General features: G+C 39.3%; 1 protein-coding gene across 4 annotated transcripts in view; it reads left to right on the forward strand.

Moving 5' to 3' along the window:
* lrp4 (low density lipoprotein receptor-related protein 4) overlaps positions 1-20374 on the forward strand; it is a 187504-nt gene that overhangs the window by 143668 nt on the left and 23462 nt on the right. For all 4 annotated transcript variants that reach the window (XM_041785232.1, XM_041785242.1, XM_041785250.1 and 1 more), the window contains exons 12-16: positions 1511-1741; positions 2410-2566; positions 4080-4297; positions 15432-15608; positions 19683-19808. In XM_041785232.1, coding sequence (XP_041641166.1) covers positions 1511-1741; positions 2410-2566; positions 4080-4297; positions 15432-15608; positions 19683-19808 — 909 coding nt within the window. The remainder of the gene's footprint in view (positions 1-1510; positions 1742-2409; positions 2567-4079; positions 4298-15431; positions 15609-19682; positions 19809-20374) is intronic.

Here is a 20374-nt window from a genome sequence, read left to right on the forward strand (position 1 = left end):
GGTACCTTTAAGCTACGCTTTTATCTTCAAATTCCTCCCTCACAACCACTGACAGTTTCCCTCTGACATCCTTAACAAGCTAGCAGATGCAGTGGATGCTACCAGTTAGTAGCAACGACAAAGAGAATATCCACTCCTCTCTCTGCTGTGTGGACATAATTCAGAGACTACTGGGGGGGTCTGCTTCTGCTGTGTTGATTTCTTTAAGCTCAAAAACCAAGAGTAGAGATGTCAAATTTCTTTTTTTTTTTTAAAGTGTGAAAGACAACATCAATCGCGGCAGTGATTTAGTTTAGCTTGCAAAGGGCAAATGTTAGAAAAAAAAACTATAATTAGAGCAAACTCAACATTATCTTAAAATGTAATCATATACAGAGTTACTCTGCTGCACAAGATAAATGTTGTTCAACTATATTAGTGCTCCCTGAGTCAAGTATTTCTAAACTCTCACTCAGATCCAAGTCAGTAGAAATCATGTAAACCCTGAGCTGTTTATCCCTATTTAGGTTTGCTTGTTTACACAGATTTTACATAAGTGGAGCATGATTAATGAGGATGAAAAGTCATTATTTTGTTTATCTTGATAATGTAGTTTGAACAAATATAATAACAGTGTGGTCAGCTATTTCTTGCATACAGTCAGTTGCAGTGAGCTTCTTCGTGTTGTTTGCTAATCTGTCTGCGGTCTTCCAGGTTTTGGCTTCAATATGTCCTCAATCAATGATTAAATCAAAATCCTTCCCTACCCTCATTTTCCTGCATAATTTTCAGTAGTTTTAATGTCACTGGAGATATTTTGCATGATGTCCTCAGTCCCAATCTCATAAATATTTCATGCCTTAATTAGCCATATGCTACTTTTAGTGTTTATAGGTAAATACTGGCTAATGTAGCCTTAACTCTGCTCACAGAAATCTGATTTTATTCATTTGAAATATCTCCTACTTATATAGTGGAAAACTCCATATTCAAAAGGGTGGTGTGAAAGCTTGACAAGCATAGTAACAATCACTAAGAAGGGCAGTGTTTAGCAAAGGGTCTGCTGGAGGTACCACATTTTTTTTTTTATTCAATGTACAATCCTGCTTGCTTTAAGCTTATGTTAGCCCTTACAGGAACAATGTATGTTTTTCACCAGTGATACGATAAAAATCAACCCATAAGACTCTTTAGAAGTATTTGATAAGCTCAAATGACTTTGACTTTCTCGCTCTGAAAAATGCAGAACAAGGATCTCACAGATCCAGGTTTTGATCCCCATCCCTATTGGGAACGGGCACTTATTTTTCAGTGTATTTTCATATAATCAGGTTTCTTCTTGCAACTGCTGGAGTCTTTCTCTGCTGACTTTTAGAAAGTTAATACTCTATGTTTAAGGCAATTTCACACTGGCTTCACCTTTGAAATGAGAAGATATTTCCACTTCTTACACACGGTCCATGGCTTCCTTTTCCTAGTTCATAATTCACATCGTTTTATCCTGTCTCCCTCTCTCCCCGCCCTCCTGCAGGTCCAGAGCCAGTCCTTTTGTTCGCCAATCGCATTGACATCCGTCAGGTTTTGCCGCATCGCTCTGAGTACACCCTGCTGCTCAACAATCTGGAGAACGCCATTGCCCTGGATTTCCACCACAACCGGGAGCTGGTCTTCTGGTCAGACGTGACCCTGGACCGCATCATGAAGGCGAACCTCAACGGCTCCAACGTGGAGGAGGTTGTCTCCACCGGATTGGAGAGCCCAGGTTGGTACAGCGGCCAGGGTTCAGATGTAGGACAGCAGAGTCATTTGTCTTTCATCCAATTCATTAAAGTTGGCTGCTCTCTCTTCAGCTCTCAGCCACTTCATCCATCACCTTGGTCATATAGAAGTTCAGCTGCATGACATCAATGCTACTAATACTCAAAAACCTCAGAAACTCATTCTTTTCTTTGCTATTCGTCCTTCTCTTTTACTTTCTCTGTGCCAGCTGCAGTATCACCTGCTGTTTTCAATTTTCTCTTTCTACCCTTTTTGTCTTGTGTCAGCCTATACCCTAGCATTTTTGTTTTTGATATGTTTCCCCCATGTATCTGTTGCCAGTGTTGTGTTTCCTCTATTTAGTCAGCCTTCCTCCTTCTCCCTCAGTTCAGTCAAACTTTTGCCCTAACTTCAGAGTTGTATCAATGTTCTCATCTAGGTCTTGGCAAGAAAACATATAAATGCATTTCTCTTAAAGTTGATCTGTGCTTTTTAACAAAACCAGAAAAAGTACTTTTATTACACTCTGTTTTATTCTGTTTTATAGCCTCTTTTTTGGCTAAATAAATGCTGTTGCATTGCCAAAACATTTCCAAAAATCTGAACCTCTAACATAATTTACTGTAAAATAAGAGCCATATTGGATATTAATGTTGCCCCTCTCTCTCTTAGGTGGACTGGCCATAGACTGGATCCATGACAAGTTGTACTGGACAGACTCAGGAACATCCCGTATCGAGGTGGCCAACCTGGACGGGACTCACCGCAAAGTGCTGCTGTGGCAAAACATGGAGAAGCCAAGAGCCATCGCGCTACATCCCATAGAGGGGTATGAGTCCAAACTGAACAAACAGAGTATTATCCAAGATGGATTGCTCCAAACTTCCACACTCTCATATATACATATCCCCCCTGGATGCGTCCCAGTTGTAGTGTGGCAGCAGAGCAGGGATTAAAGTTTGGCAGCACAACAGTGCCCACAGGCGAGCATCTGTGTGGAACAAGGGATTCATGAACGGGGCAGCAGTTTGTTTCATACTCTGCAGAAGAGACGGGACAGCTTTGGATGAAGCCCCAGAGAAATTTAAAGCTACACAACTCATTCAGCTTATTATGTACCTCATTTGCATGGGATAATTGAAAAATATCAAAAAAGTAGCTCTTCCCTCCGAGGCAGATGAGCGATGATATGAGAGACGTGAATGTCGACAAACAGAGGACACAGTTTGTTTTATCAGACATCTGGTGTGCCATGCATACTGACATCAATCTATTTACCTTTAAAAACAAATGCTGTAAAATAAAGTGTGTAACACACTTTTGATACCTATTTTTCATTCAGTAAGTTGGCTGTTGGGCACCGGTTAAGCTCAGTAGGTAGAGCAGGTGCACACATACAGAGGACAGGATCCTTGCAGCACTGGTACGCATGTCTTTCTCCTCATCTTTCCTGTCCCTCTTCAGCTATCCTATCTCATAAAGGCTAAAGCTAAAAAAAACAGTCTTAAAAAAGTTGGCTATGTCCGATATTAAGATGCTATAATGCATGTCGTCATAACTGCAACTGCAGAAGCTTTTTAAGCTAACGAGATGGCAGAGAGGACAGCTTAACACTGTGGAATTATCCCCATTATGTTGGGTTTTTGGATCAAAGGGACTAGAACAGCATCATGACGAAATGTAAGTTTAAAAGCTCTGTTTGCTTTCATTCAGTCAGCTGTGCAGCCGTCCAAATTCTTATTGTTATTACGCACAGCGTTTGAGTTATTCTGTTTGCCTCTGCTCAGCTTGTTGTCAGATTGTAAGCATGTTAAAGAGCTGTAAAGGTTTTCACATCTGTGTGTTGTTAGCAGGCTTCAGAGATACAGATTATGTGTAGAATAGGCTGTAAGTTGACATTAGACTCTGCACATCCAAATGCAGACGTGCAGCCATTGTGTCATTTTTACAACCGAGTGGCTAAAGGGTTTTAATATTTAGTCAAGCAAAAGTACTTTAACGTGTTAGTTTTAGAAGTAGGTAAGACAGTAACCTGACACATTACCTTTCTCAGTATGTAACACAGTAATCTGACAAGTTTTCAAAAGTAACGCTACTCAACACTGATCCTGATGCCTACCATAGGAAAGCACTCTCTGGTTAAAATAGATGATACTAAAAGAGTGACTCAGCTGCACTGAAACTGCAGGTTATGGAGTATAAAAAAAACATAAAAGAAAAGATCTTACAGGATGACAGTTTTTCCACAAGGAGGCTCCTCAAATCATACTGCCTCCTATGTATGGGGTTCCTGGGTAAATAACAAGAAAGCAAGGAAAGTAACCATGACTTTACCCTTACAGGAAGATCTACTGGACAGACTGGGGCAACACACCTCGCATCGAGTATGCAAACATGGATGGATCCAACCGGCGAGTCATCGCGGACACTCACCTGTTTTGGCCCAATGGACTTACCATTGACTACGCTGGTCGCCGAATTTACTGGGTGGACGCCAAGCACCATGTCATTGAGAGAGCTGACCTGGATGGACGCAACCGCAAGGCTGTCATCAGCCATGGTGAGCTACTGCCTTTATGTTTCCAAACACTGTGTTAATGATGAATTATCTCACTTAGTACTGTGACATTTATGTGCTTGTTTGGTGCTTGTTGTAAACTCAAAGCAGAGGAAAAGTTTGTTGAGCTCTGCCAACAAAATCCCTGTATGATGAGTCATAGAGGTACTACTTTGACATACTGAAAGAAGAGAGCAAGTCTTGATCTTTGGATAGAAAACAGTAGAGAGCAGTAAATACAGTGTTTTGTTTACAGTCTTCTCTCTGGGTGTCTTTTGGCCTCATCCTCCCTCCTTCTAGCTTCATCATGACTGGTTTGCACCACTGTGTAGTCTGCCATATTTGTCGGACAAGTCACAACACTAATTTATAGCTCTGTGATTGCCTATTTATGCCAGTGAGACCATCGTAAAAGACAAATAGATCATGTAGTCTGACCTCAGCATTACACTGGTGCTTTTAAACTTCCATAAACATGGTTTCCTGTACAACAGATCAGGAAACTTGAGTCTTGATGGTTGCTCTGACTTTTATTGGTGCTATTCATCTAACCAGATTACTGTTGCTGTTTCTGTGGCAGCATGTCCTCTTAAACTGTCACATATCTTTAATGAGGGCATATTTTTCTCTTAAGGACTGTCGCACAAGGCTTACTTTCTCCAACACTTTGTGCATCAATCAAAAAGAAATATCATCCACCATTACTGTGCAATTTATTGCTGCCTGCTTATCAGCCTCAGGTGTCCCCCTTAATTTTATGAGCTTACACTTGGATCATTCTTCAAATTCATACTCAAATATCCAGAGAAACAACAACTGGTCTGAAAACTTTAAGGATTATTGTGAGGACTCCCTGCCAAAGTGGGGATTACATTGTTTTAAGACCAGTTTTTATGGCTATTGTGCCTTTATTTTTCAGATAAGACAGGTGTGAACAGATTGGGTTGGAAATTGGGAAAGGAAAGTGGGCTGTGAGTGACCCTCGTAGTTTTATTTTGTTCTGAGTTCCATTTAAAGTGAAAAATGTGTGTCAGTTTTAGAGAAGTGAACCAGAGCGAGGTATGCAAGGGTCTTTCTGGAGCCCAGATTTTTATAATCTTTGCATAAACACAAAGAAGACTCTTTACACTGAGACATACACACCAGACTGTGGATATAGGATGTAGCACACTGATTAAACTCCATTACACCATGTGGAGTTAATCAGTACCATGTTTTCATTTAAGACCATGTGTGCAGACACCATTCTAGGAAGCATAAAGCTGAGCTTGTCGATGTTGTTTGTTCCTACAATGGAGCCTAAATTTGAGTGTGTACTAAAAATGGGAATTTTGGAGCATCAGTGGAGCCCACTTGGTAGAGAATGCACCCTGCGTACAGAGGCAGTCCTCACTGAAACAGTCTAACATTATTTCATCTACATCTGTCCTTCAACATAAAGGTGTATGACTTTATTAAAAAAGATGATTTCAATAAAGCTGGGCCTTTGGACATGTAAGCAGGGCTGGATACACACATGACCATAGTGGTGTGATTCGCAGACTTCAACTTGCAGTAGGACTTAGTTCTTACCGTTCTGCTGCAACCAGTAGGACACTTTGGTCCGGCTGTATGACAATAAATTGTAACTACATCATAACTGATATAAACACATTGCAAAAGTCAGAATTAAAGTCTTAATAAATGGAAAAATAATCATTTAAACAAAAGATCCATTTTCACTCCGCATGAATACATTTTTAACTGCTCAGTGGAGGTTAGGGCTTAACAGACGCGTTCACACATTTTTGATGCAGTCAGGCTACTTAAGGAAGATGTAGTGATGTAGTGATGTCACTACATCACTAGTGATGTAGTGACGTAGTAAAAACATTTTGGATTTGCATACACTGTATCTTTGGATTTATGGAGTAAAATAAGAATGAAACAATTCAGTCCTGTAACTGTGGTCCTCCAATGACTGAAAACATGATATCTAATAGTCCAATCAGAATCAGCTTTTAATTGATATCATAATAAAAGTCATAATAATAATAATACCCTCCTCCTAAAATTTTTTTTAGGTATAAGCTTAAAGGTCATTGGCACTCCTGGTCAACCTTTGCCTATTTCATTTCTTCAAATCACACTATGACAGAGAAACAGCAATGCAACAATGCAACATATCATGGAGGCGATCAGCCTGTGGCACTGCTGGGGTGTTATGAAGCCCAGTTTGCTCTGATAGCAGCCTTCAGTTCATCTGGAATGTTGAGTCTGGTGTCTCTCATCTTCCTCTTGGCATTTCCTCAGAGATTCTCTACAGGGTTCAGGTCAGACCAGTTGGCTGGACAATCAAACACAGTAACACCATGGTCAGTAAACCAGTTTCTGGTAGTTTTGGCTTCACTGTGGTCAGGTGACAAGTCCTGCTGGAAAAGGAAATCAGTATCTCCATAAAACTTTTCAGCAGATTGAAGCATGAAGTGCTCTAAAAGTCTCCTGCTAGATGGCTGACAGCGTTGACTCTGGACTTGATAAAAACCAGTGGACCATCAGCAGCAGATGACATGGCACCTTAAACCATCACAGACTGTGGAAACTAAAAACAGTGGACTTTAAGCACCTTGGGGTCTTTGCATCTCTTGTCTTCCATCAGACTCTGGTATCTTGATTTCCAAATAAAATTCAATTTTAGTTTCATTTGAAAACAGGACTTTGGACTACTGAGCAACAGTCCACTTCATTTTCCAAGACACTAATGATGCCTGTGGTTTAGGATTTGCTCGAAACTAAGAACACGACACTTGTAGTCCATTTCCTGGACCCATCTGTGTGTGGTCGGTCTTGATCCACTGACTCCAGTGTCAGTCCACTCCTTGTGGTTCCCCAAGTTCTTATATCTGCGTTGTTAACAGTCCTCTGAAGGCTGAGCTCATCCCTGTTGACTGGGGACATTTTCTTACCACACTTTTCCCTTCCAGTCAACATTCCATGCTTTGATACAGCCTCTGAGAACAGCCTGACCCTTTCAGCAGTGGCCTTCTGTGGCTTACCCTCTTTGTTGAGCGGATCAAAGATTGTCCTCTGGGCAATTGTCAAGTCAGCAGTCATTCACCCCATAATCATGAAGACTAAAACAAGAAAAATGTCTTGAAATGTTTCACTTTGTAAGCATGAATCCGGAATATATGAAAGATTAACTTTTTGAAGTAAATCACAGCAAAGAATTAACTTTCTCAGGATATATAAAAACCCTTAGAGCTGTCAGTAATAGAAATAGAAACTTTCAAGGTTTCCCGCACGGATTTCAGACTTAAATTCAATAAACTGCAGTGAATCAGTGTAGCCTCTTCGTTAGGCTGAAGGTTCTTTATTGAATTACCCATATCTGTCAATATTCTTGGCCAAATTATGTCTTTCAGCCAGTTTGTCAGCAGACTGCTGGCTAGAAAAATGAACTGTGGGAGTCCTGCCCTTTCAAATGAATCACAGCCAGTATCTTGAGACCTTCAACTCTAAGTCAAAGGTGATTTCTGAACAGTGACTGTAAAACTAACAGACATAAAGTGTTATAATCATAAACGGATGTTTTCAGGGTAAAAATCTTTTTCAAGGCAGCAACAAAAAATAAATGTGAATAATGAATAGAGTAAGTGAAGTGTTAGTGCATGTTTTGCAGACAGAAAGCCATCCATTTTGTTTTGTTTTTTTTTACCAGATGAAGTGAAAAATGAGTGTTGAAGCACATCAGTGACGATGACGAGTATTTCAAGAGTGAGAAAAGAGAGCGCGATTGGGAAATGTGTGATGTGCATGCGCGTGCCATCAGCTCTCCTTAATGATGTGTGCTCTTGGGATAAAAGGCTGTAATTGGCCCTGTCCGTCCTCCACAGTCTCTGTTTGCTCAGACAACACACGGGACAAATGGGACGCGTTTGTGTAGTTACACTCAGAGCCGCTGCGCTCAGGAATGTTAACGAGTGTCTATCTCCCTTCACCTAGAGTTTTCTGTGTATGTGTGTTAGCTGGATGTGTGCCAGCTCTTTTGTCACTGGAGCTGGACAGCAGTGGGTGTTACGGATAACACTGCGATCCATTCTGCGCACCTGTGCACCTGAGGCGGGGGACAGGAAGGGGAGGGGCTCAGTGCCTCTGTGTGTGAACAGGATCATGAAGTATATCTGCCTGAAGACCAGGATAGTGAAATACCCAACTCTTCTGCTGAGAACACACCAAACCAAACCTATAGAAGTTAAAGATGAAAGATCAAGGAAGCAATACCCCCTAGTGGACAACAGTTGAATAGCAGGCCTTAACATGAAGCTTAGATTCGACAAGGCCACACCTGCCTCTACACTACAAATGCACTAAGCAGTATTGTACATATTTCCTGATGGGTGGTAATTTGTTAATTTGATCCTGTTTCAGTTGTCTTACTAAATGAAGAAGACGCATAGCTGATATGATTCCAATCATAAACTGTTGTCCAAAGTATGTCAGATTTTTTCCTTTAGGGTTTTCTGTACATTGCAAATCAATCTACCCAAATGTATGAGTATTTTTGAAGCTAAAGACCATATTATCTCGTATAAGCTGCTCTTAAAGCTTCTGTAAGGAGCTAAAGCTGGTAATGATAAGGCTTGATCTAATAGTGATACCTCCTTAAGACCTGAAAAAGCAATCAAGACCAGAATATTTACAGAATGTACAGCATAAAGTAGGGATGCATGATGTTGGATTTTTGCTGATATCTGATATGCCAATATTTTCAATTTCTAATATTGATTTATAAACTTGTCTTTCTGTATTATATAAAACAACAAAGTGTCTCTTTTGCAAAGATAGGCTGAGTCAAGTGGTGCTTAGAGAAAAAGGGTCTGCAATGTTTACAGTACATTGCTGTCTGACACTGATGAACTGGTTGCACTGTCCCTGGAGCCCTGAGTTACTCAGCTTGTCCTGTTTTCCCAAAAGAAAAGTTTTAAGACTCACTGTGGATTCTACGATTACAGGTAAAAGAAAGCTTGACTAAACATAGGAACTATCCATATGCCTGAAATCACATCATCCAGACATGTTCACCTGGAGAGAATGTCCACCTACAACTGCTGACTGGCATAGACAATAATAATAACAGGACCAATCATCTATTTCACATCAGCGAGTGGTGTTACAGTTTAATGAGTGACTGTGTTAACTGATGACTTCGTCAAATGCATCAGGGATAACAGATATCAAAACTTGAAGTGCCCTTGTTCATTAAATTCATATCTTAAAAGTATTTCTTAAACATCAGAAAAAGGACAGCGCTTTAACAGTGCTGTAACTATGACAACCGCTGACACTTTCCCCTGCATTGTCACCACTTAGCACAGTTACTTGTTAAACCTTAACACCTACTCTCCTACAGCATCATTCAGAGCAAAGGCTTTAGATAGAGGATCATATTTTTCTGCTGCTGAGTGTCTGATAAATAAACGTCCTGCTTAAACCCACAATTTTTATTCATATTAAAATATTTTGCAATTTAAGCACAAATTACTAGTCTTTAAAAAAACACTACAAATATGCTTAGAAAGCGTTATTTTGAGCATATTTTATGAAGCTTTTTATTGTCAGATAATAATTTACAGTGCCTTAATACACAGCACTGGAGCAGGTGCTAAAATTATCACCTTTTTAAATGAAATAGAGGATTTTTTTGAATCGAGAATCAATATTTCAATCAATCTTTGTTTGTATAGCGACAATTCATAACTGAAGTTAATGCAAGTCACTTTACAAAGAGGGTAGGCATAGACTGCACTTTCTGTTGTGGCCTATTATGACAGACCAGTGTTAATCATTAATATTAGAATAAAGACTTAATCCTATTATAAGAAAGACCAGCATTATTCACATGAGCGCAGCACTAGCATTGGTTGTCCCTGTTACAGTGCTGATATAAGTCCTCCTCCTGAAGGCCAGGACTGTTGATCAGACCAGACTCATGTTGACAGCCCTCTACCTAAGCTGTGCTGGAATTGGAAAGGTCAGGGAATAAAGTTTAATTGAAAATTGATTCTGAATTGAATTGTGACCCCCAGAATTGGTATTGAATCGAATCGTGAGGTATGTAACCATTCCCATCTCTAGTCTGGTAGTTGTTTTATGTTTCATTAAAATGTTCAGGGCTGATGGTGGGCTCCTTTGTGTGTGGAGCATGTACCTGATGGTACACTTGTACACTTTGTAGATATTTACGGCCATTCCTTGATTTATTCTGCTGATGTGAGCATCAGATACGTTGGCTTTAAAAAACAAGAGATTGACATATCTGCAAAAATCGATATGCAGAAAATATTCTGCATCCCTAGTATAAAGGGATTTTTGTTATTTTTAACATTTAAGTTAAAGGAACTGTTAATCTGTATTGGGTTTTTTTCAGCAGCAGAGGCTGCTGCTTGCTTTTAGAATAGTCAGTGTGTTGGTGTCCAGTAAAGCCTTGCTTCATAAACTGCCTTTGTTTCCAGTTTACAAGGCAAAAATCCACAGTTAGGGATGCATTTGACAGCTTGAAGAAGCAGGAGATTATTTATCAGAAAAGACTGCTCTCTTAGGTACAAGAAAAGAAGAGCAAGGAGATAAGAGGTTTTTGTCCTTGGGATTGGTCAACTTCTAAAAATAGACCCATGCTGGAATTTACATCATATTTTAATTACATGCAGGCATCAGACACCACAATGTGGTCCACACTGCCTCTGCTGGATATTTAATTCTATGCCCAGTAAATTCTAGTTTTCCCCTTAAAAGAATGTCATAGCCTGTTTATTTTAATGCAAAAAAAAGAAGTGTGGAGCATTATATCGATTAGCTTTTGACAGAAAGCTTTACACTCCTGGTGCCTTGTCGTCCCCCTTCTTGTTTGTCCATGTCAATGTTAGCAACAAGGGGGATATTAAAGGAAGCGGTGAGAGGGGGAAACAGTGCATCCTGCTGTATCCCACTGCATAGCTCGCAGGCTGTCAGGATACTATTGTTTTAAAAAATGTAATATAATATAGCTGGATTTGTCTGACATACTGCATAACATGCAGTTAGGACAAGCTGTTACTTACAGAAACTTTATTCTCTAAACCAACTGATGCTTAAAGATTTACATGCAAGAGATGTCTTTAAAAAAAACAATGAATACAATCAAAAAGGGATACAGAGATACAAAGAGTTCTCCTTTTTTTTCTTCAGAATTAGCTTGTCTCTTAAAACTGACAGGGACAAGTAGAGGAAAAAGTCTCTTTAGCAGTATTACATTCCTCAGCTATAGAGAGTGAAACCTTAAAGTTTCCACTGGCAGCCAGCCTCTAGGGTTCTCACAATCATGCACTAAGGATAAGAGGGCGTTCCAGACACATAGGATGTTTGAAACTTCAACATATTTGCTGATTTAAAAGAGAAGTGTATTTCACAGGGCAAAAACATATAAAGCAACCCCTAAACTTTACGTGTATTGCAGTCCATCACACTGTAAGCTGAGCAGTTCTCCATCCAGCTGGAGGCGACGCAATGACTTGCAGATAGAGAGTGTGACAGATTCAGCCGAGGCGTGAAAGGACAGGGAGGTGCCACACGCAGATTAAAGCGGACATTACTGCGAAGGCTGGGTGGGACGTTTGATGCCCTGTCGGCCTGCAGCTGCTCCCCCAGCTGTCCCGGAAAAAAAGGAGCAGGGGGGGCGGTGAGGGTTTGGGGAGCAGTGACGACAAGGGAGAAGGTGACCGTATCAAAACCAGGCGCCTCATGGCTTTGGATGACTCAGAGGAGGGAAGAGGGCGCACTGTTGTCTCCCTCATGTTAGGATAAGATCAGAGAATGCACATGTAAAGATAGTTTTACCTCTCACACACCTGGAGCAGGATAGAGAGGGACACAGGACTATGTGACCTTATATCAAACATATCAACTTCTTTAACATTCCCTTTAACTATTTTTATTCACTTTTCTATCTTTTTTTGTGCCTATGCTAATGCTGTTATTTTTTAATCTACCAGAAGTTCTTTACTTTCTTTGAAAATAAAAAGAGGTCTTTATCTTTAACAGGAAGTAAAGTACCCTTAGAGGACAGTACAAATTAAGAACTTTAAGCAAAACAAAGAACATTGTTAAGAACATTTCTTAGCCAAATTTAATCAATCTGTCTTCTATTTGAATAGCGTCACACCGTTATCTCAAGAAATTTTTGAAAGATTAATAAAGATATTAAGCTGTATTCTCTACTCTCTCTGTTTTTACAAAGACCCACCACGAGGTCAGCACTGAACAACATTGAGCAAAGTTACAGTGGCAAGGAAATTCTTCCTCTTAACAGGCAAAAACCTGAAACAGATTAGGACTCATGTTGGAGATGTGGGGAAAAAGAGGAAGATAGCGGAATGTGTAGAGACAGACAAACAAAGCAACAATAATGAATGAATACGTTTATGGCTGACCAGGGCATAAATCCATCTTTATCTTAAAGCTGCAATGCCAGTAATACTGTTGACAATCTGTGTAGCATTAACAGAGATAGACATTTGTTAACTTGAAATGGGTGAATTGCGCAAAGAACGCAAATAAATAAGAATTCCTGAAAAGATTTAGTGCTGTCACATTGACTGAGAATCATTGGACATCAGTAAGTCATTTTGTACATGCACTCCTGCATACTTCAGAATCAGATTTATTGGCCAAGTATGCTTAGGCAACATTGAATGGTCATCAGAGTAACTCTGTGACTGTTGAATGGTCATCAGAGTAACTCTGTGACTGTTGAATGGTCATCAGAATAACTCTGTGACTGTTGAATGGTCATCAGGGTAACTCTGTGACTGTTGAATGGTCATCAGAGTAACTCTGTGGCTGTTGAATGGTCATCAGAGTAACTCTGTGGCTGTTGAATGGTCATCAGAGTAACTGTGTGACTGTTGACTGGTCATTGAAGTAACTCAGTGACTGTTAACTCTGTGACTGGTCTTACACAAACTCCATTTCTCTAATCCTCATAGCTCATGCCTTAAATTCTTAATAAATAACAGTTTAAACACTGTTTTTGACAGAAAAAGCTATTTGAAGCTGTCTCCTACTGTTAAGTCATACAAAACATCCCACATTCCCATCTTTAGAGACTTCATTACTTATTTGCAAAGCCCTGTTGGTTAAATAAATGAGTTCAAAATGAATATGAATATATTTATTACATGTCCCTTTCCATCATATCTTTGAATTTAAATGAAATGGTAACTAAAATGAGGTCAAGTTTCTCTCTAGAATTTCAGTATCCATTGTTTTTGTAGTCAATTTTCCTATATTCGTTTCTCCACATTCATCTGACTGACAACCATGTGATGTAATAACTGTATTATAGCATCCCATCATTGACATGGCATCGCAGGATCATGACTGTTGTGGAAATGCTGTCTTTTCAAGCTGGTATTACTTGACCGAGTGTACCTACAAGAGCTGATATATTGATACATGTATCACTAGTAAAAGCAATCTGTTTCTAATCTTTGAAAGGATTTTGAGGTATGAAGGAAGCATTTACTAGAGACAAATGTAAGTGAAATTTCTTTTGTGGTCATTTATGCCTATGAAGGTGAGTTCACCAGGTCAAAAGGGGCATTAAACAAATAAATTTAGACTCATAAAGCACATTAAAAAAGATTTAAACTTTTCTCAATTGGTCTTACACACACACCATTCCTCTTATCCTCATGGCTCATTATTATTCTGGTCTCTCTCCAGTTTTAGCCATTTACCACTTGACATTTATGCCGGCTATAAAACACTATCATTAAATGAGCAGCACTGTTTTAAAAGCCCTGCGCCAGCAACCCCCGCCGCCACACATCCACCACCCCCACCACCACCACGGCTCTATGTAGTGGCAGAAATCACTTTTTCCATCCATTCGGCACTCTCATCTTACTGGCTGTGCAGCTACTTCACTGGAGGAGGATTAAGCTGGAAAGGAAAAGAGGACGTTAATTTGGATGAGTGCGGAGGAGTCACCCTGAACAGATGTTCCCAATGGAGACAAATCTGCAAGGAGTTCCCTGCAACACATGTTAGTGTTTAGGCTATGGTTCCACTGTTATTGGCTGTAAACTCTGGTGCAAACAGCTCACAGCACAAGTCAACAAATTGTACAAAGATAAAAGTAGTCATCCAGTCACATCCACACTGCAGTATTTAAATGCACTTAACTTTTAAAGCATATTTTTGCTATAATCTCTGCCTATTAGAGCTTGAATGTACTAAAACACATTATTAGTTGACAAAGTTAAAACCACAAATGTTAATTTTCTGTTTCTGTTTTCTTCTCAATGATTGCCAGTGGATGTGCGATTGTTTGTTCCAACTTTTAGAGCTCATTAGGAACAAAAAAGAGCCACTTCAGATGGATTAAGCCAATAACAAACCACACACATTAAGTGTTTCTTTTCTTGAAAATCCAAAATACAGTTCTTTTAACACACTTAACCCCTTAAAAGACACCAAAACTCTTTAAATCAACTGGGAAAAGTCATCTGAGGTATACAACTGGCCCTCAGAATAAAATGATTCATTAAAATTATTCAAATCTGCAAAGTAAATAAAATTTTCTTGGAGTCTACAACAAGAACCAGCCAGTATCTTTCAAGTATGAGCTTCTTTGATTGGTCTGACCCAGTTTAAAGATCGTTCCCGATCTTTCCTTCAGATTCTGGAAGGAAAAATTACATTACTTTTAGGAAACTGATGAAGTGCTTCTGCGTTTGGGGTGCTCTGGCCACAAACTAAACCAGCTCCAGGCCAGTGAGAGGCAGGGTAATTGAAAGCAGCTCTAAATGGAGACGATATGACATCAGCCAAGCCCACAGCCCTGAATGTGGAGGATGTTTGGAGAGCGTTGGTGGAACAAGCCAAAGACAGCATTTGTTTTTCCATCTTTGTACATCTAAAGGTCCAAAGGAATCATAAAGAATAATTTTCTCTGCTCATTAGGAAAGTGTCAAACTTAACACTTGTGTTTACTTTGAAGATACTTTTCCTCAAAAAGCAGCCAATTCTTCTCTGAAATCTGTCGACGTATAGTTCTGTTTTTATTGCATACCTCATTCTCCAGCCTTTCTTATGTTGTTCCTGTCTTTCTGTGTAGGGTTACCCCACCCGTTTGCCATCACGGTTTTTGAAGACAGCCTCTACTGGACCGACTGGCACACCAAGAGCATCAACAGTGCCAACAAATTCACTGGCAAGAACCAGGAGATAATTCGCAACAAGCTTCACTTCCCCATGGACATCCACACCCTGCACCCTCAGAGGCAGCCTGCAGGTGAGTACACAATGAAAATCCAGTATATGTGATCACTGATCACTGAAGAGCGATAGTGCATTATCATTCTAAAAACAATAGGATACAGATTGTCTCTGTAATAGAACAATAGGACTGGTCTAATCTTGGAAATGTTCCTGAGGGGAAAAAGGCAACTCTGGTTGCCTCTTTGTTCAAACAAAAGGCTCAGGTCAAAAAGGCACCACAAGATTTTTAGCTCTGTCCCTGCACAGAAAACGCATAGTCATCGAGGGACAGAGTAAAATGACCATATACTCCTAGGCGGCTCAGCCTCACTGATTCAATAACCATCATTTCTCTCAGCTGAGTTTAAGCCAAGGAATATGCCTTTAACCAGATCCCTGTTTATCTGTACCCGATTCACTTCATAAGACAACTTGCATGTACTTGCAATCATCTGAATAACAATGAAATGCAATCCCAAATGCAAAACTTGATCCAGTGATGCCAGGTAGAGTGAAAATAGCAGTGGACCAGTGCAGACCCCCATAGAACCCCATGCCTAAAAGCACTGGACTTAGAGAGCCTGTTGATATATAAAACACACTGTCAAATAAAATACATATTAAAATCATACATCAATCATAAATTAACTGTTTAATGAAATAAGCCTGCGAGTCTTTTTTAGTAACAAGTTAAAAGTGTGTCATTGAAGTTTTTCACAGTTTAAAACACTTCCTCTGTTGGTGTTTTCACACATAGGACCCCTCAAACTTTTCCAACATTTCCAGACTGTCTGGCTGCAGACCAGCCTTTTCAAGTTTTGATTTTTTTTAATTCAACTTTATCAAAGTCTGGCAGTTACATTCATGAAATAACCACATTACAAACATTGCAGACTAAGCAACATTTCATAAATAACACAGAGAAAAAAATTTAAAAGTCTAATCTGGGATTACAGTATGTTTAGATCTGATTTAGAAGTAGTTACAAAAATGTTGGCTTGTTTTAGCTTCATTAGCTTTAGCTAAAGCTAACCGAGCTATTCTAACTACTTAATCAACATTACTACATTAGCCAATGTAGCTAAGTTAGCTTTTGCAATGTGAGCTTTGGCAAACATAGCTAAAGCTAACCTAGCTAAGGAGAGAACATGCCTACTGAGCTGCTTTGCAAGCTTAGCTTTAGCTACATTAGCAGCGTAGCAATGTAAATATTTTAATATGTGCTGCACTGGAATGTTTTCATGGAGGACAAGCTTATTTCCTGTAAACAGACAGTTAACCTGGCTTTAGTAAATGATTTGTGATGTGTTTTAACTTTTGGTATCCTAACCCGGACCCTAACCCTAAATTAAAGTCTAATCTGATATTATTTATAAAATTTGAGCAGGAATCTCTGTTCAGAAAGAGACGGCAACTCTAATGAACGGTCTGTGAGAGTGGCTGTCAGAGATGTACAGTCAGTTGTCAGACCCCTCGCAAAGTTTTTGGGTTGAGCTACATGTGTGAACACCATCACATGAGATTTTCTTCCTGACTTTATCCTGAATTTTCCTGGCAATCTCACTGAAAATGTGCATGCAACGTCTGATTGAGCCAATGTTTGAAAGCATCAGGAATATCAGAAAAATTCAGGATGAGTGGGCAGGCACTAACCTCCTCCATCTAATAAAAAGGCACGAAAAGGCCACCAAAAAAAAACCTTAGAAAAAAGGCATCACAGTGGAATAATAAGAGATATTTAAAATTCTATTTCTCTGGTAATATACAGTATTTACATAAATACGGTATATTCAGAAAAACAAAGAATGGATGATACTCATTAAAGACAACCATATACTGTAGTAAAAGGGTCTAAGAATACAGGCTTGATTCATCCTAAATTCTTCCACATTTTATCAGCAACAAAACATCAAACAATCAGTCAGCGTTATTTCATGATGTGAGTGAGCTGAGGGTAGACATGGAGAAAAGAAAGAATATTTAAAGTTACTGTTGCAAACATAATTGAAAACTTTTCCCACACGGTGGCAGAGCCAGAGATGACATAAAGATTTGTTGTATTAGTGTTAAACCCCGTTGTGAACCAGCCAGTCGAGGTGTTTTATATCAGCATGACAGCAAAGACTTGTGTTCTCTGCTAACAAACCCTGTTGAACTTGAGTTTTGGCCAAGAGAAAGTTTTGGATATCACGCTGATAAAATTTTGTAACAGTCTGACAGTAGTTTAAAGGTTGAGCCGCCTCTGTGTTTGGAGAAAAAGGAGGTCAGGTAATTCTCCTTTTGTTTGGGTTGAGATTTAGGGAGACATGAGGGTTCATGTCTGAGTGGGATGGAGTTGATCTCTGATTAGATTAACAAAGAAAAGAGACTTCAGATCATAAGCTCCAACATTCAAAATGGCTCTGAATGGGGTGTGTAGTTTGTTGTGATCTAGTAACAGAAACTCTGCTGTAGTTTCTATTTAAAATGTCTTTATTTGTCTTCTTACCAAGGGTTATATAAGGATATAAATGCCATTCTAATGTTTGAATATGAAGAAGAGCTGCTGAAAGAGGATATGTTTTTGCAGATGTTTCTTGGTTTGGAATGAGAAGCTATAAGTTTAGGATTCTTTTACAAAAACAGAACAATGAACCATAGACATTTTTTGTGGGTTATTGTCCCATGAAGCTGCTGTGATTCATTTCCATTCAGATATAATACGCTGTACCACCTTGTCTCTTTGAAGTAAAACATTGAACAAATAAGCCCTAAAGGTTAGGGATTAACATAAAAGCCATGATCACTGTAGTCTATCTAAGTCCTTGATATGGTCCCTCTAGCAGGGCAAATCTACCCATTCAGACCCATTCACTACACATTCATACACTAACAGCAGAGGCTGCTGTGTAGAATGGCCAACCGTACATATTCAAAGGCCGCTGATGATTGGGCTGGAATTTGGGGTTTGGTCTTGTCCATGGACACATTGACTTGCAAACCGTCCTGTTGAAAGACAGCTGTCTCCATCTACTGAGCCACAGTCAACCATAATAAGATAAAACGGCATTACATTTTTGTTTAACAAGGAAATCACTTCAAGCCAGAAAGCCAAACCTGAACGAAAAGGGAAGGAGTGCAAAGAGGAACTAAACATATCAAATAAAATTCCCCTTCTAGAGACAGTATGTAAGATTTTTGCTCTGAAATATCTAAACTAATTTAAAAAAAATGACTTTACTTATGTTAATTATATGTTTTTGAGTACTTGGAGGTCATGTGTATAAGTGTTAGGCATGTAGGGTGCTAAGGATTCACCGCTGGGCCCAATGTGCCTCAGCAGCCAAGGTCAAGCTCGATGGCATCTACTGTATTTGTCCGAGCATTTTAACCCCTGGTAATATGCCTTTAGACCACCGGTGGTTTCTGGGCCCTGTGGACATCCAGTGCACAACCAAGGGATTATGGTAACCATACTACCCATCTGGATGGTACCCTTGGCCTTGCTTAATTGCCACAGCCACCCGATGCTCTTTGGACTTTATTTTCTTAACAGATGGTTGTTCCATGCCTCTGGTGATATGTAAGAACATCCAGAGCATTACCGGGGTTGTGCCAACCCTCATTCCCGCCCTCAGTCTTTTTGCAAACTCCATGTGGACTGTCATATGTGGACTCTAATCGTAGTGTAAAAACATCTCACCAAATTTTAGGAGAAATGGAAGGGACCTTAGCTAAATCTCAAATGCTTGGGTCTGAATACATATGTCAGTGTAATATTTCATTTTTAAATACATTTTCAATAAATTTTAAAATTCTGTTTTTGCTTTATCATTATTGGGCCCCAAGTGTAAATTAATAATAAGGATTTTTTTCCCCACCTTTAGCATCAGGCTTCAACATACCTAAAATGAGATAAGTGAAGGGGGGTCTACATACTTTGTGAATGCACCTGTATACTCATATTGTCATTCATGACTTGAAAAAAAAAAAAATTAAGTTCTACGTTCTCCATAGATCAGAACATAAATACAGTACTGCCCATAATTTCCCACTACCTTTAACATCATCTTTTGTGTTTGTGACTATCATACAGTATATTGATTTGTTTTCACTGTCCCTCCTTTAGGTGGCAGGAACCGCTGTGGCACCAACAACGGTGGCTGCAGCCACCTGTGTCTGCCCAGCAACAAGACGTTTACCTGTGCCTGTCCCACCGGCTTCAAAAAGGTGGACACCTACAGCTGTGCTGACGGTCAGTACTCAGTTTTTATATTCTTCAATATTTATATCAGTTGTTAAATTGATGCAAGTTGTTTTTTGATGAAACTTAGAAAACCATGAAATATTTGTCTAGTTTTGCTTGGTTAGTACAAAACATCCACAGAAGGTTAAATTTATTATTTGAAGAAAAGTGGAATAATTAAGAATTAAGAGATGGAGATAATCAGGAAATTTTTTTTATGTTTAGGCTTCCTCTAATCCCTTTAACATTGAAAGAAAAAAAGGATCCGCATTTTAAACAAATGTAACAATAAAGGGGAAAGATAAAACTCAAGCAGTTGAATTATCCTCCTTAAGAACTTGGGAGATGAGTTAAGGGTTTTCTGATGAACGAATAAACTCAAATAAATGATCTGACCTAAAGAAGGAAAAAAGAAAATTTGCTTACAATATACTTCTGAGTAAACTTAAGCTATTTGATTTCAATGACAACATCATCCCTTTAAAATGCAATGTTAACAAGTGCAGATCCAGTTGAAAAAAAGCAATTTTATCATAAGTCATTCTGGGAGAGTATGTCTAGGTAAGGTTTTTGAT

The sequence above is a fragment of the Cheilinus undulatus genome, linkage group 1 (assembly GCF_018320785.1).
Source record: "Cheilinus undulatus linkage group 1, ASM1832078v1, whole genome shotgun sequence".
In the NCBI taxonomy this organism is placed as follows: domain Eukaryota; kingdom Metazoa; phylum Chordata; class Actinopteri; order Labriformes; family Labridae; genus Cheilinus; species Cheilinus undulatus.